The sequence below is a fragment of the Drosophila santomea genome, chromosome X (assembly GCF_016746245.2).
Source record: "Drosophila santomea strain STO CAGO 1482 chromosome X, Prin_Dsan_1.1, whole genome shotgun sequence".
In the NCBI taxonomy this organism is placed as follows: Eukaryota; Metazoa; Arthropoda; class Insecta; order Diptera; family Drosophilidae; genus Drosophila; species Drosophila santomea.
Window position 1 is genome coordinate 20578865 of NC_053021.2, and position 12828 is coordinate 20591692.

General features: G+C 46.8%; 2 protein-coding genes across 5 annotated transcripts; one reads left to right on the top strand and one right to left on the bottom strand.

The window, feature by feature from the left end:
- Positions 1-81: 81 nt before the first annotated feature.
- Positions 82-5056, bottom strand: LOC120456430. 3 transcript variants are annotated; one of them, XM_039643262.2, is made up of 7 exons: positions 4916-5056; positions 4438-4864; positions 4058-4342; positions 2380-3944; positions 1635-2296; positions 1300-1572; positions 82-1213 (listed from the first exon to the last, which is right to left on the bottom strand). In XM_039643262.2, the coding sequence occupies exons 2-7, from the start codon at positions 4757-4759 to the stop codon at positions 121-123; spliced, it is 4200 nt and encodes a 1399-aa protein (XP_039499196.1). In that variant the 5' UTR covers positions 4760-4864; positions 4916-5056; the 3' UTR covers positions 82-120. The 3 variants fall into 3 exon arrangements, with proteins under 3 accessions (XP_039499196.1, XP_039499197.1, XP_043862548.1); XM_039643263.2 differs by having other exon boundaries at positions 1635-1710; positions 1969-2296; positions 4438-5045; XM_044006613.1 differs by having other exon boundaries at positions 4438-5047.
- Positions 5057-5564: 508 nt separating this feature from the next.
- On the top strand, positions 5565-10325 carry LOC120456317 (NEDD8 ultimate buster 1). Of its 2 annotated transcripts, none has more exons than XM_039643071.1 (5): positions 5565-5811; positions 5874-6025; positions 8268-8723; positions 8851-9651; positions 9771-10325. In XM_039643071.1, exons 2-5 carry the CDS (start codon positions 5906-5908, stop codon positions 10248-10250), a joined length of 1857 nt encoding a protein of 618 aa, XP_039499005.1. In that variant the 5' UTR covers positions 5565-5811; positions 5874-5905; the 3' UTR covers positions 10251-10325. The 2 variants fall into 2 exon arrangements, with proteins under 2 accessions (XP_039499005.1, XP_039499006.1); XM_039643072.1 differs by having other exon boundaries at positions 5565-5804.
- Positions 10326-12828: the final 2503 nt, after the last annotated feature.

The window sequence follows — 12828 nt, forward strand, 5'->3', positions numbered from 1 at the left end:
TTAATGTTGCTTATGAGATACACAACCACAAACATAAATCTCCATCTATAAGTGGACTTCTGGTCACCTATGCAAGCTCACTTGAAATGTGATCAATTTACACATATTTATTAGGTTGCTTCACAGGTTTATGCGTTTCCAGAACGCCTGGCTGTAAGAAACCTTCGTGCCCGATTCCGCATTTCGCCGCCGGCTTCCATCCGCCAAGGCGCTCGTGACCAAATCCTCGAAAGCTTCGCCCGGCGATCTTCCCCCTCCCGGTGATGTGCTTTGCGAAGAGCTGGAAGTGGAGACATCCAAGTGATGAAGGGCTGGCTCGTTTTCGCTGATTGTGTGAAGAGTGGGCGCCGTGTGGGGCCGTTGTGGGAGCACCAAGTGCTCACCCAATCCTGGGCGCGATGCTGCGGTGGGTGCACTTACAGGTCTTCCTGATTTTCCGGGCGGTAGTGAAGCCACGGCCGGTTTCACTGCCTCTGCGCCGCCAAAGAGCATCTGCATCCTGGCCATGGATTGCTGGAACTTTGTGCTGGGCGATCTGCCCGCCGCCAAGGAGGGCAACTCGATGCTGGAACTGCTGCTGCTGCTGCTGTCCAGAAGTGGTATCGTCGTTTGCAGACCGAGGGCGTCTTTGGCCCGTTGGAGGAGCACGTTCATCTCACCATTGCTGCTTGCATCGGGCGCCATATTGGTTAGCAGAGGATCCACTTTCGGTGGCTTGATCGGATTCACTGCTTCAGGAATCTGCAATGGCAGATCTGCTAGCCAATTCTTGCGAACGGCTTGCTTCTCCTTCTGCTCCTCCTTCCTCACTGGCATTATCTTGTCCAGCACTTTGTTCCTAGCCTCGGTGATGGCATTCGTAAAGGGATAGCTGTCCTGTTCGTGGCCCTCGTCCAGTTCCGATAGCCACAGCGGCGACGATCCCTTGGAGTCCAAGATGCCACCGGGTATAACTCCCTGGCTGTGCAGTTCCTCAAGTTGGCCCAGACTAGCTGCGTCCTCCTTGCGAACACGTCGATGCCAATCTCGGAAACCGTCCATGGTGCGATGCATCTGCTCTCGTTCCCTTTGGCAGCTGGCACGAATCCTTCGGGTCTTTGAGGCATCCTCCTGCGACTTATGGGCGGATGTCTTCGACTTGGTTTTCTCCAGGTAGCTGAGGAAACTGTGTTCCAACAGATCGCTCTCCTGTTCCAACTGCAGCATGCGACTTCTGTAGGAAATGGAAACATTAATACCATATGTTGTTGTATTAGTTCAGGGATAACTATTACTACATGGATCACTATCACAACTCACTTGGCACTCAGTAGAGCCTCCTCGAAGCTCGGTCCTTCTGGGAGTTTGCTATTGGACGGTTTGAGAGGGGTTACTTTTGGGGGCAGGGGAGTTATCGTGTTGGTGGCCACCGAGTGCATTGAGGGCTTCGGAGGAATAGAAGATTGGGCAGGTGCTGGTGGAGGTGCCGTTTCATCAGATGGCGCAAGTGGCAGTGATGCATTGGAGGGCAGAACACTGGGCGCAGGTGGTGAAGGGTCCGGAGGAGTAGGCACAGATAAAGTGGCAGGATCTCTGGAAGCAGCACACAGATATGACAAAACACGGGCTAACAAATTTGGAAAATCAAAACTCACTGGGTTCCATTTTCAGCTGGATGCAGATCCCTAGATGCGGGGCCGGTTCGGAATGTGGAAACGTTGGTATCGCCGGCTGCAGGATGTACAATGTCAGTTGCTGCAGGAACACTACTCGGGGGAACAGGTCTGCTCGCTTGTTCCGGGGGATCACCGTAGATCCGTGCCACTGGGACCAGAGCAACAGGGTGTTCTGTATCCCCGAGGAAGTGGGCAGAAAGTCGTGATGGCACAGGCACCGGCACGAAGGCGCCTGCAACTGGAACTCCAACTGGCGGAGCCAATGCCAACAGTGCCAGGCCGGGATATGTGTGCTGTTCCACATGGGGCTTACCTGCAGCCTTGACAGGAAGCACCCCATCAACGGCATGCTGATCCGGAGTCGGTGCCAGTGGCGGAGCCGGAGTGCAGATCCCACTGGTAATGGGTGTGGTCGAGATCGCCGTGTTCCAGTTGCCAGGTGCGAAGCCACCACCAGCTCCATCCGCCCACATGGGCATGATGCGAGCCGCCTGCTCCGCCGCTAGCTCCGTCTGCTGGATCTTCTCCGCCAGCTGCTGGTGGTGTGACTCGTAGTGCTCCAGCAGCCGGAAGATCTTCTGCACCAGGTCGCGCGCCTCTGCCGAAGATTGCGAGTCCCGCTCCACGCGATTGCACAGTGTCTGCAATTCGTGATAAAAGGTTTAAAGTTCATCCGATTAGAGAATAATGGTGGATAGTGGATTGTAATCCTCGCGAGACTTACGCGCCAGGAGTTCTGCCGCCTGCTGAGCCGGAACATCTCGGCCTGGTGTCGCAGCTTCACCTGGAAGAGTTCGTCCAGGCGCTCCTTCTGCAGCTCCAGCGCCTTGTTCAAGGACAGCTCCACCCGTTCGAGGAACACCTGGCCACTGGAGCTGTGAAGCATCTCGTGGATCCACTGTTCGTAGGTCTTCTGCGAGGGATCCGTGACGAAAGTGGCCTGATTCCCAGCATCCTTCAGGACCTTTTGCTCCGTTTGGGTGATGACACTTTCCCTGTGAGCTGACTTCCTCGATGTCTGGGTGGCTCTACTTGCAGTGGAAGCCGTCCTCTCCGTTTGGACGCAGGTTTCCCTCTTTGCCGGCGGCGGTCTTTCCCTTTGCCGCTTCTTCTCCTCCAGCTGCTCCAGTTTCTGGCCCTCCTGCAGGCCCATGAAGTGACCGTGGGCAAAGCCCTCGCGGTAGCCCAACTTGAAGCCCTTATGCATGCCCACAGAGTGCTCCTGTTCCATGGAGAGATTCAGCATGTTGCCGAGCAACTGCACACAGCCGCACACGTCCCCCATGAGGGTCTCCAATCGCTCCATGGACACGTACATCCGGCCCTGCGGCTGACGGGTCTTTTTCTGGGCCATGTCGAGGGACTGACGGATTACGGCCAGACTGGCCAGTTGTTCAGTGTGCAGACGGGGCAGCTGAGGAATGGCCACGTCCAGGGCTGGCACTTGGATGGGCCCCAATTCGGAGTGAACGACATTTTCCTGGTTCCTGCCACTGCTGACCTTCTGCTCCTCTTCCTTGTTCCCGGTGGCTATTTTGATGATCGTCTCGGCGGGATTGAAGGCTCGGCCAGCTTTCCGAAGACGCTCCCTTTCGCGCAGCTCCTTCTTCAATAGGTCCTCGAATTTGGCCGAGGATATCACCTCGACGGGTGGAGCACAGGACTTGGCCAAATGGCGGAGGTTCTTCATCAACTGATTCAGCTGCTGCTCCACGGAATGCAGAGATTGCGAGACACGGCCGCCCACAAAAACACTCCGGCCATCTGCGCCCAGAATGAGCTCGTGCTCCTCCGCCTGATACAGACCAGTGGTGTCGACCTCGGGACGAGCTTCCACGCAGGCGGAGGGCTCCGTTTGGCAGCCGGTGTCTTGCAGCGACACAGGAACCGGATGTTCCACCTCCTGCTCGGGCACAGTCCTCCTGATCTCCACCAGCGTTCGCATTACAGCCATCAGCAAGCACTGCGTCTGCCCAGCCAGATCCTCCTCGTAGTGGGCCTCCGCCAGCTGTCTAAATTTGGGATCGGCCAACGCCCCCTCTTCTCCCAGGATGGCGGCCACCACCTTCTGCAGTTCGTCCGACTGGAATCGGAATTCCGGACGACTGCTGAAGTCGGGCAGCTTGCTGCGATGCGGCGTCTCGCTGCAGAAGACCGACAGTGTGAAGTGGCAGTTCTGGGAGTGCAGGAACTCCGCCACCAGCGTGTGGAGCACCATCGCCAGTGGCGAGAGGAGCAGGGCGTGGGAGTGGGCCATCTGGACGCCAGCGGCTTTGCTTAGGAGCTGGCCTGGAAGAGGTGGACTTGCGATTAGATGGAGTTCATAAATGATCTTTGAAGAAACAAGCTTATCAGCAATTTATAAATATATAATTGGCAATTGCTAAGATTGCCGAACCCACCGAGAGCCGTGTTATTGAAGCAGTGGATAAGCTCCACCCGCAAGTGCGAGTGCATCTCCCGGGCAATCCCCTCCTGGTCCAGCCACTGGCGGAACTTCACCTCGAACTCCTCCTCCGACATCGTAGCCAGCTCCTCCAGCTGTTGCCTAAGCCGCTCGGCCTTGGCATCGGAGTCGTCCTGCTCCTCAATCCGGTCCTGAAGTGGAGGCACGTGCTTTCTGGGAGCTTTTTCTGTGCGAGATCCGGCTGCTGCCGCGCCCGGGGCGAATGATGATACCCGCGAGACTGAAAGGAAAATGTGATTACGAATGACTATGCTATTAAGATTGTGCTATTAAGATCGTATAGTAATAATGAAAAATGAACTACTAAAGGCCCACCTCCAGTTACATTCAATGGGTTGCCCGATCCGGGTCTGCCCAGTCCGGCTGCCCGGAGTCGCTCCTTGGACTGCGGCATCCTCCGCTTGGCGGGATCGGCCTCGGCGCTGATCCTGCGATTATGCTGGCGCACTCGCTGTGCCGCCGCTGCCGCAGCCGCTGTGGCATGATCCCGCTTCAGCTGCTCCTCCCGCTCCCGCTCCCGCTTGGCGGCCTCATGCTTCCGCTCCCGCTCGCAGGGCATTCCGATGCCGCCCACATCCCGCTGTTTCGCCCGGAACGATACCGTTGTCGTTCTCGCCGGCAGCTGGCGGATCTTCATGCCGGCAGGGAGATCGGAGATCGGATGGGATCGAGAGTCGCACTTGGTGTGCGTATGTTCGTTTAGACCTTCTGACCAACGCGTGCATTCGCCGCGTTTGAGTATCTGAAGTTTCCAGGTGAGACGAGCGCTAGACACTCACTACATACCACTCACCACCACCGGCGAAATGTGACAGGTGCGACGAGGCCTGCCCCGCCACCTGGAGAACGAGCGAAATAAGGGAGGAGGTCAGGTCGATCTACGGGGGTTGGTCCTCCACGGCCTGTGTTTATTGTCGACAAGCGTAGAGTGCTCTAAAACTTAAGTAAATACATACGAGTATATGGCAACTGAGTTCTAAGAAATTACATAGTATATTCAGAACAAAACAATTTTTGCGGCCACGCTTTTAAATATTTATTTTGCTTTAATTTAATTCCGAGCCAATTGGCAATGAAGATTATTTCTTGTGGAAGCGTAATGGTGAATTTTCCCTCTAATAATTTGAATTTAAATTGAAAAAAGCGCCGCTAAAAAATTGAGAGTTGACTATCGATACGTCATTGTCTGCCAAACAGCTGCTTGCTATGGCACCTAAACTGCACTAGCGGGGGACTTAAAGTTTAATTTGCTCGCGCTGGAAAGTAAGGAAATAAGGAAAAAGAAATCACCATGCACATCAGCTGTTTGGCAATGCGTTTTTAAAGAATAAATGTAATAATTTGAATATTAACGGGCAGCAGGCTCATATCAGTCAGCTTTTGAGGGTGGCTCACTTTCGCTGAGCCGATAGTTATCGAGTTGCCCGTTTATTTCTTGTCAAACGAAAATAGAGACGTAATTCTACTTATTTCAGCAGGCAGAAGGCATTTCAGTTGACGACGCAGCACAATTAACATCAAATAACCAGCATTAATTTGGCACTTTTCCAAAAATACAATACAATACATCTGTGCTTCACTACCCCCCCGCAATAATCATCGACTGCGCATCCTTCTTTGTTCTTGCGCGCAGAAACACATGTGCGCGGTGTAAGAAGAAGAACCACAACATCACTTCACTTGTAAATAGTAAATATTAAGAGCATGTCCGCTGCTCCTTTGTGACGTGTACACTCACCCATACCTTTCAGTCTCACTTTTCGCACCGTCATCATCGTCGGGAATGTCGCAACTGGACAACCTATTCATCCAATTCCGGGCTCTCCTACAGTCCGAGGACGTGAAGCTGTGGGAGGAGCCCTACTACTCCAAGGATCTCGGCAGCATCGAGGGCGCCCTGGAGGTATGTACATGTCCAACAGCCCCTACCCGTATGCATTCCAGTGATGGGGATTTGGTTAGGTGTTCCTGAAAATACAGTTGGCAAGCTGAATATTATATTCGAAATGAAATTTGGCCAAATAGTGTTTTGGGGCAAAAAATCTCGAATGAAATGTTCAATTCTAGTGCGTAATTACCTTTTATGTTTAGATTGTTTCGCACAGAAAATGAGATCAAATGGCATAATGTTACAACATTTCATTGAGAAGATAACACATTTGAGGATCAACCAACTTATGTACGATATGCAGACTTATGTGCAATTTCAGTTAAATTCCTTGGGATAAAGCTTTCAATAGATCCATATAATTACACAACTTTATTTCGCAAGCTAAAGCTTATATACCCCTCCAGATCATAAATATATCATTAATATAAAATGCCATATGACGCATTATATGTACACTGATTATACCCGTTTCTCGTAGAGTAAAAGGGTATACTAGATTCGTTGAAAAGTATGTAACAGGCAGAAGGAAGCGTTTCCGACCATATAAAGTATATATATTCTTGATCAGGATCAATAGCCGAGTCGATCTGGCCATGTCCGTCTGTCCGTCCGTCTGTCTGTCCGTATGAACGTCGAGATCTCAGGAACTATAAAAGCTAGAAAGTTGAGATTAGGCACACAAACCGCCATGCATCTGCATTTATCCACATCCAAGGTTTGTGGACTCCATGACCACAAAACACACTCGGCAAAGGCAGTCGACACCTGGACCCCAGAGATGCGCACTCGGCCTGGTTATAGCCAAATATGTTTCCCCAAACTAGGAAAGAAAAACGTAAAGAAAATCACCTTTTGTCAAAGGGGTCTTTTCTATTGCAAGATATTCTTTTTAAAATGGATCATGTTTTAAATGGGTTTTTAAGGTACTATGGTTGCCATTTTAATAAAATACATTTTTCAAGTACATATGTACATATTTAAAAAAAAAAAACCAAAAGTCATAAATAGCTATTTTTTAATATCATAAATAATCATCAATAAATAAAAAACTTACTCGCATTTATATTGTATTTTAATAACTTAAGATTATATAAGTATAACTATAATATTTAATAAATAAATCAATATAATTGTCGTAAAATGTTCGTTAAGGCATCTAAAAGACATAAGTCCTAAAAACTAAAAAGTAATTTATTTGAATAAATGTAACCTAATTATACCTGTTACTCGTAGAGTAAAAGGGTATACTAGATTCGTTGAAAAGTATGTAACAGGCAGAAGGAAGCGTTTCCGACCATATTAAGTATATATATTCTTGATCAGGATCAATAGCCGAGTCGATATGACCATGTCCGTCTGTCTGTCCGTCCGTATAAACGCTGAGATCTCAGGAACTACAAAGCTAGAAAGTTGAAATTACGCATACAGACTCCAGAGACATAGAAGCAGCGCAAGTTTGTCGATTCATGTTGCCACGCCCACTCTAACGCCCTCAAACCGCCCAAAGCTGTCACGCCCACACTTTTAAAAAATGTTTTGATATTTTTTCATTTTTGTATTATTCTTGTAAATTTCTATCGATTTGCAAAAAAACTTGCCACGCCCACTCTAACGCCCTCAAACCGCCCAAAGCTGCCACGCCCACACTTTTGAAAAATGTTTTGATATTTTTTCATTTTTGTATTAGTTTTGTAAATTTCTATCAATTTCCAAAAAAACTTTTTGTCACGCCCACTCTAACGCCCACAAACCGCCAAAAACTGTCAGTGTTGAAGACTCTCCTTCGCACTTCCACTGGCTGAGTAACGGGTATCAGATAGTCGGGGAACTCGACTATAGCGTTCTCTCTTGTTTTAGATTTGCTTTAAGGACAGCTATAGATTTGATTGTACGATCAAAAAATACATCAAAATACAACAAGACCATTGGTATACCCTGGAATAAAAGAGTAATTGAATAGACTAGAAAATGAGCAGAGAAAATACTTTTAAAACCTACACTAGCTGTTGTAGACACATGACACGTGAAAATGAAATTGCTTTCTTGATTTATTATTAATTTCTCTATAAATAGGGGTTCCATTCCGTTTTTTGTCATTTAAATCTCAGTTGAATAAGGGTTCCATTCAGTTTTTTGTCATTTATATCTCAGTTGAACTTTGGAACTCAGTTACTTTGGATTTAACGTTTCGAGTACAAAAGTAATACTTCCAAACATCGAATAATACGTTATACGTGTATCCTTTTCATTAAAGAATCTAGCCAAAAAGTACTCCGAAATCGTGGGAGTCGATATGAGTCGCTGCAAGTTCGTTTTGACCGAGCTGCAGGAGAATGCGCTCCGCAAGCTGGCCGCTCTTCAGGAGTTCAGCTCCACTGGAATTGCCACGTTCAAGGTGCGCCGCATTGACAAGCACAGCGGGGCCACGATGGTGGAAGTAAAGTGCAGATTGGACATCCTGGGCTCCGAACTGCAGGCAGACATAGCCAAGAAACTCGAGCTGCCAAATGCCGAGCACGTCAAGTGCATAGCTGCCGGAAAAATTGTGAACGCCCATTCCACTTTGGCCGATCAGCAGCTGAAGAACAATCAGCAGTTGATTGTTATCGTGGGCGATGGCGATAATACTGGCGAAGCCCTTTACGAAAGGATCAATCGCATCAAGGCTGATGTGCAAGCGGTGGTGTCCTCGAAGAATGGCCTAATAGAGGTGAGTGCATCGGGATAAATCGAGTGATCGGCATATGACCAATGCAGTTTGTTTATGAAGTTCATTTTGTTAGGAAGCAACACTTTTTTCAGAACTTTTCTCTTTTGTATTTATTTGTCTTGCTTAGATGGAGGATCAGAATGGCAGCCAAGTATATTTGCCGCCTTCCAAGCATAAGGCCCTGCTCATGGGTTTGGGATTCTGTGAGAAGGCCCGTGCGGCCATGCATCGCGAACACTTTGAGGAGGCCCTGCTCCTGCTTTTGGAGGCCGACGACTACTTTTCCGGCTGTGACTCAAAGCTTCTAGAGAGCGTGGACAACTATGCTTTGCTGAACCTGGACATAGTGTGGTGCTATCTCTGCCTGAAGAATGTCACCCAGATTCCGGATGCTGAGCGTCGCTTGGCCTGCTGCAGCCGCAGTTTCCGCATCAGCTACGGCGAGAATTTCGAGAGGCTGTACTCCTTGAAGGGCAAGGAATGCCCGGAAAGGGCTTTGATTATGCGTCTTCAGCTGCTCCAGGGTGTGGTCTTCTTCCACCAGAATCGTCGCGATGAGGCATTCGAGCGCTTCGAGGCGGCCAACAATCTGCTAAAAGAACTAAAGATCAACGGCGACCAACTGGCTCTTCTGGTCGAAATGGGCTTCGAGGCCTCCGAGGCTCGGATGGCTCTGCGCTCCTGCAAGGGCGGCAACGACGTCGAGCGGGCTGTTCAGTTTATTCAAGAGCGTCGTCAGCAGCTCAAAAATGCACGCAAACAGTACAAAACAACCGAGCGTGCTGTGGAGCGCCGCTTGAAGCGCTCAAACTCCAAAGATAGCACCTGGGTGAATCCCCGCAGTGTCTGCAGCCTCACTGAAATGGGATACGAAAACGGTCTGGCTACTATCGCCTTGCAGCGCGCTAATAATGATATCCTTAAAGCGGTGAGTCTGGCCTATAACATATTCAACTGCATTGTGGAAATGGGTTAATTCAGTTAATGGTTATTGGTTAACAAAATGTGTTTGTAAACTAAAAAATAAAATAAGTATTATCTTCCTAGGTGGAACTGCTGCAGACAGAAGCAGACGAACTTAATGCTGTTTCGCCCCGTGCTCCAGTGACCATCGACGCAATGAAACTGGCTCAGCTTCTCCAGCTGGGATTCTATGAGAAGGACTCGCGCGTGGCCCTAGAGAACGCATCGAATAACATCGAAGAGGCCATCGAGAGCCTGATGTGCGCCATAGAGAGCGAGGAGGAACTGCAGACGATTCTAGATCACGTTTCACGTATGCCCAAACCTGGAGATCAAAATCTTGATGGTCCCTCTACATCGACCGCCTCAGGGCAGGCTCAAACTACACTGCCATCGCCCATCATCGAAGCTGTTCTGAGTCATGCTCGCTCTGAGATAGAAACTTACAAGGCCTACGATCGCTTTAACTCTGACCTCAAACTGAGCGATATGGAGTACCTTGACTTGCCCCTGATCCAGGAGGAGAAGGTCCTGACTGAGTATTTTAATATGCTGCGGCAGTAGATTGCATTCATCTTGCCTTTGTTATATCTATACAAAAAATAGAGAAACCAAAACCAGTTGTCAAGATAACTATAATCATGACTTGTCTATATTGCAAATCGTAGTCTTATAATGGCACTTAAGTGGCATTCATCTCCCCCTCCTGGTTGTTGTTTGCCCAGCTCGGCAAATAGTAACATATAAAGATGTATAAGTACATGCATACCCCTTCTATTGAATCCACCTTTTGTGGATTCAGCCACCTGAAACTTGTTAGCGCCTCTGGTCATTGCTTATTTTTAATTTTATTTTTGTCGCTTGACTCTCGACCCGGGCTCGAACGGCGGCGCTTGATTGGCTTCAGTCGTGACCTTGTTGAGGCCAAAGGGCGCCGCTTACTAAGCTCATCCCGTCGACGAATCGAGCGGAACTTACACGATTTGCTGAAACCCAGATTTGCCTTACGAAGAATAAGACTAAATATTATAAGGCAATCAATTGGTGTTCTATATGTAAAAGTGTTATTTTTATACACGTTACTCGCAGAGTGTAAAGTATGTAACTGATCGAACTAAGCCCATTTTGGCTAAGTAGGGAGTATATAATAGTAGGGATACTCGACTGTAGAAATTGGCAGCAAAGGCTTTAAGTAAGCTGTGGCTAAAATGTTTTAAACATGGTTTACATCCTTCTTGGCCTGAATTGAATTGAAAAATCCAGCGAATGAAGTTTTTCTTCGTAGGTAGACAAAGCAGAAGAATCTGCTTTCATGAAATGAAGAGTGATAGGAAAATGAATTTAGTTGTTATAATACTTCTCCAATGTCTTATGCAGTCTGTGGCTCAAACATGTTTTATTTATGCTTATTTTATCAGAGCTAAGAATCGTGATATATATACAATTTAAAGAAATCTAATTTTATACTTGAATAATTGATATACAAGAAATAAAAATGAATAAATGATATACAAATAAAACTGCTACTGAATTGCAAATAGTATGGCTAAATAGCCTATAGATAGTTCACGATTCTCGATGGGAAAGCAGCCAGGCACCGTTTGGAGTGAGCCAGCGCCACTTGAAACCCCCATTTTCCCCATTTCCCCCATTAACCCTCCTCCAATGGACAGGGGTCGCATGCGTGCCTCAAGTGGGAGTGGACGTCGGGTGCTGCGGTAGCACGTGGAAGACAGTAGCTGACTCAAGCCACTTCGTATCCACGTACGTATACTTATTCCGGAGCAGTCTATAATAATGGCTTCGGCTTAATGGATGTCGGCAGTGAATGAACCCCACCACTGAACCCGGAATGATTTCAAGGAGACAGTCAATCTGTTCCAAATTGTACCTATTTTAATTTGTAAACGAAGGCAAAATATAATTAATACATTTTTAAGGTTCTTCTAATAATATGATTAAATTTTAGTTGTTTTTTTTAGCACCATTGACTCTCCTTTTCTTAAACTTAAAGCTTGTAACATTTAAAGGAAAGAAAACGAGTTAGACGGCTTAAAGTCAGATTTCGTATGATCAAAGTTACAGATCCATAGTTAAATTGGAAAAATCAAAACATATATATTAAACTTCCAAATTAATGAGAATTTGGCGTATTTAATGATAAAGCAGTGCTTCCAATCTTATAATTGTATCTAGAGAATTTTATTGTGGATTATAGCTGTGCGTTCTTTTGTCTCGGGCTTGTTTATAAATTCAAACTACTATAGCTTAACTTTTTGCCACTTTAGTTTCCAGATTGCCATCGCCAGTTGGACGTTTTTGTTCGGCGCTTCGCTTTATTCCGATAAACAATTTCATAATTCATATATATAGTTTTAATTTCAGCATTTTTAGCGTTTAGTCTTTTTGCGATTTTTGTTTTTTTGCCATAATGACTTTGGGCATTACGCGCAACTGATATGCAGCCAAGCGAATCTTTTGGACATTTGGGCATTTGGGCCCGTGGACATGGACATGGAGAACCGACTCAGAATGAGAATGGTTCTGGTTGGCATAATTCCGGGGGAGGAGTGGAGACATGGGCATCTGGATGGCGACATGGACGTGGTCCAAACAAGTTGGCTCTTGAACTCAGAATCAGATTTGAAAGCCCTTGACAATTGTATACCCTCTTTCCCAGCAATTTCCACTTTTCCCCCGGTGTCCAGTTTCCAATAGAATAGTCACTGTGATTTGATTAGACCGGTTCAGACGCACTGACTTTAGCTGATTTTATCTATAGTTTATCTCTAATTAATTGCATTTCCAGGTTTGCGAGATTCATAGTGCAATTCATTTTGCCAACAAGGCTTATTTACCAATACATTTTCGAATTTTTTTCAATTTAATATAACCCGAATATAGTTAATTACACTGCCTTTGCATTTCATTTTGAACAAGCTTATAAAATGTAATCTAAGCACTAAACTTTTTCAATAAATAAAATACACATTAGATTCAAAATAAATGTATTAAAAATAAGTTAGGACACATTTATTTGATTTGATTTCAAATTCAATTACCGTTTATTTGATAAGTTGAGACCTGGTTTATAAATATTTTAAAAATAATTGTTTAAGGTTTTATAATATATTTGTTTGCA

What these genes read in the sequence shown, in the direction of transcription:
- LOC120456430 (XM_039643262.2), bottom strand. Translation starts at nt 4,759, where the DNA reads ATGAAGATCCGCCAGCTGCCGGCGAGAACGACAACGGTATCGTTCCGG. An exon ending in CCCATTGAATGTAACTGGAG is followed by an intron (nt 4,343 to 4,437) that starts GTGGGCCTTTAG and finishes TTTTCCTTTCAG; the next exon opens with TCTCGCGGGTATCATCATTC. An exon ending in GAGGCTCTACTGAGTGCCAA is followed by an intron (nt 1,214 to 1,299) that starts GTGAGTTGTGAT and finishes CATTTCCTACAG; the next exon opens with AAGTCGCATGCTGCAGTTGG.
- LOC120456317 (XM_039643071.1), top strand. Translation starts at nt 5,906, where the DNA reads ATGTCGCAACTGGACAACCTATTCATCCAATTCCGGGCTCTCCTACAG. An exon ending in CGAAGAATGGCCTAATAGAG is followed by an intron (nt 8,724 to 8,850) that starts GTGAGTGCATCG and finishes TGTCTTGCTTAG; the next exon opens with ATGGAGGATCAGAATGGCAG. An exon ending in ATAATGATATCCTTAAAGCG is followed by an intron (nt 9,652 to 9,770) that starts GTGAGTCTGGCC and finishes TTATCTTCCTAG; the next exon opens with GTGGAACTGCTGCAGACAGA.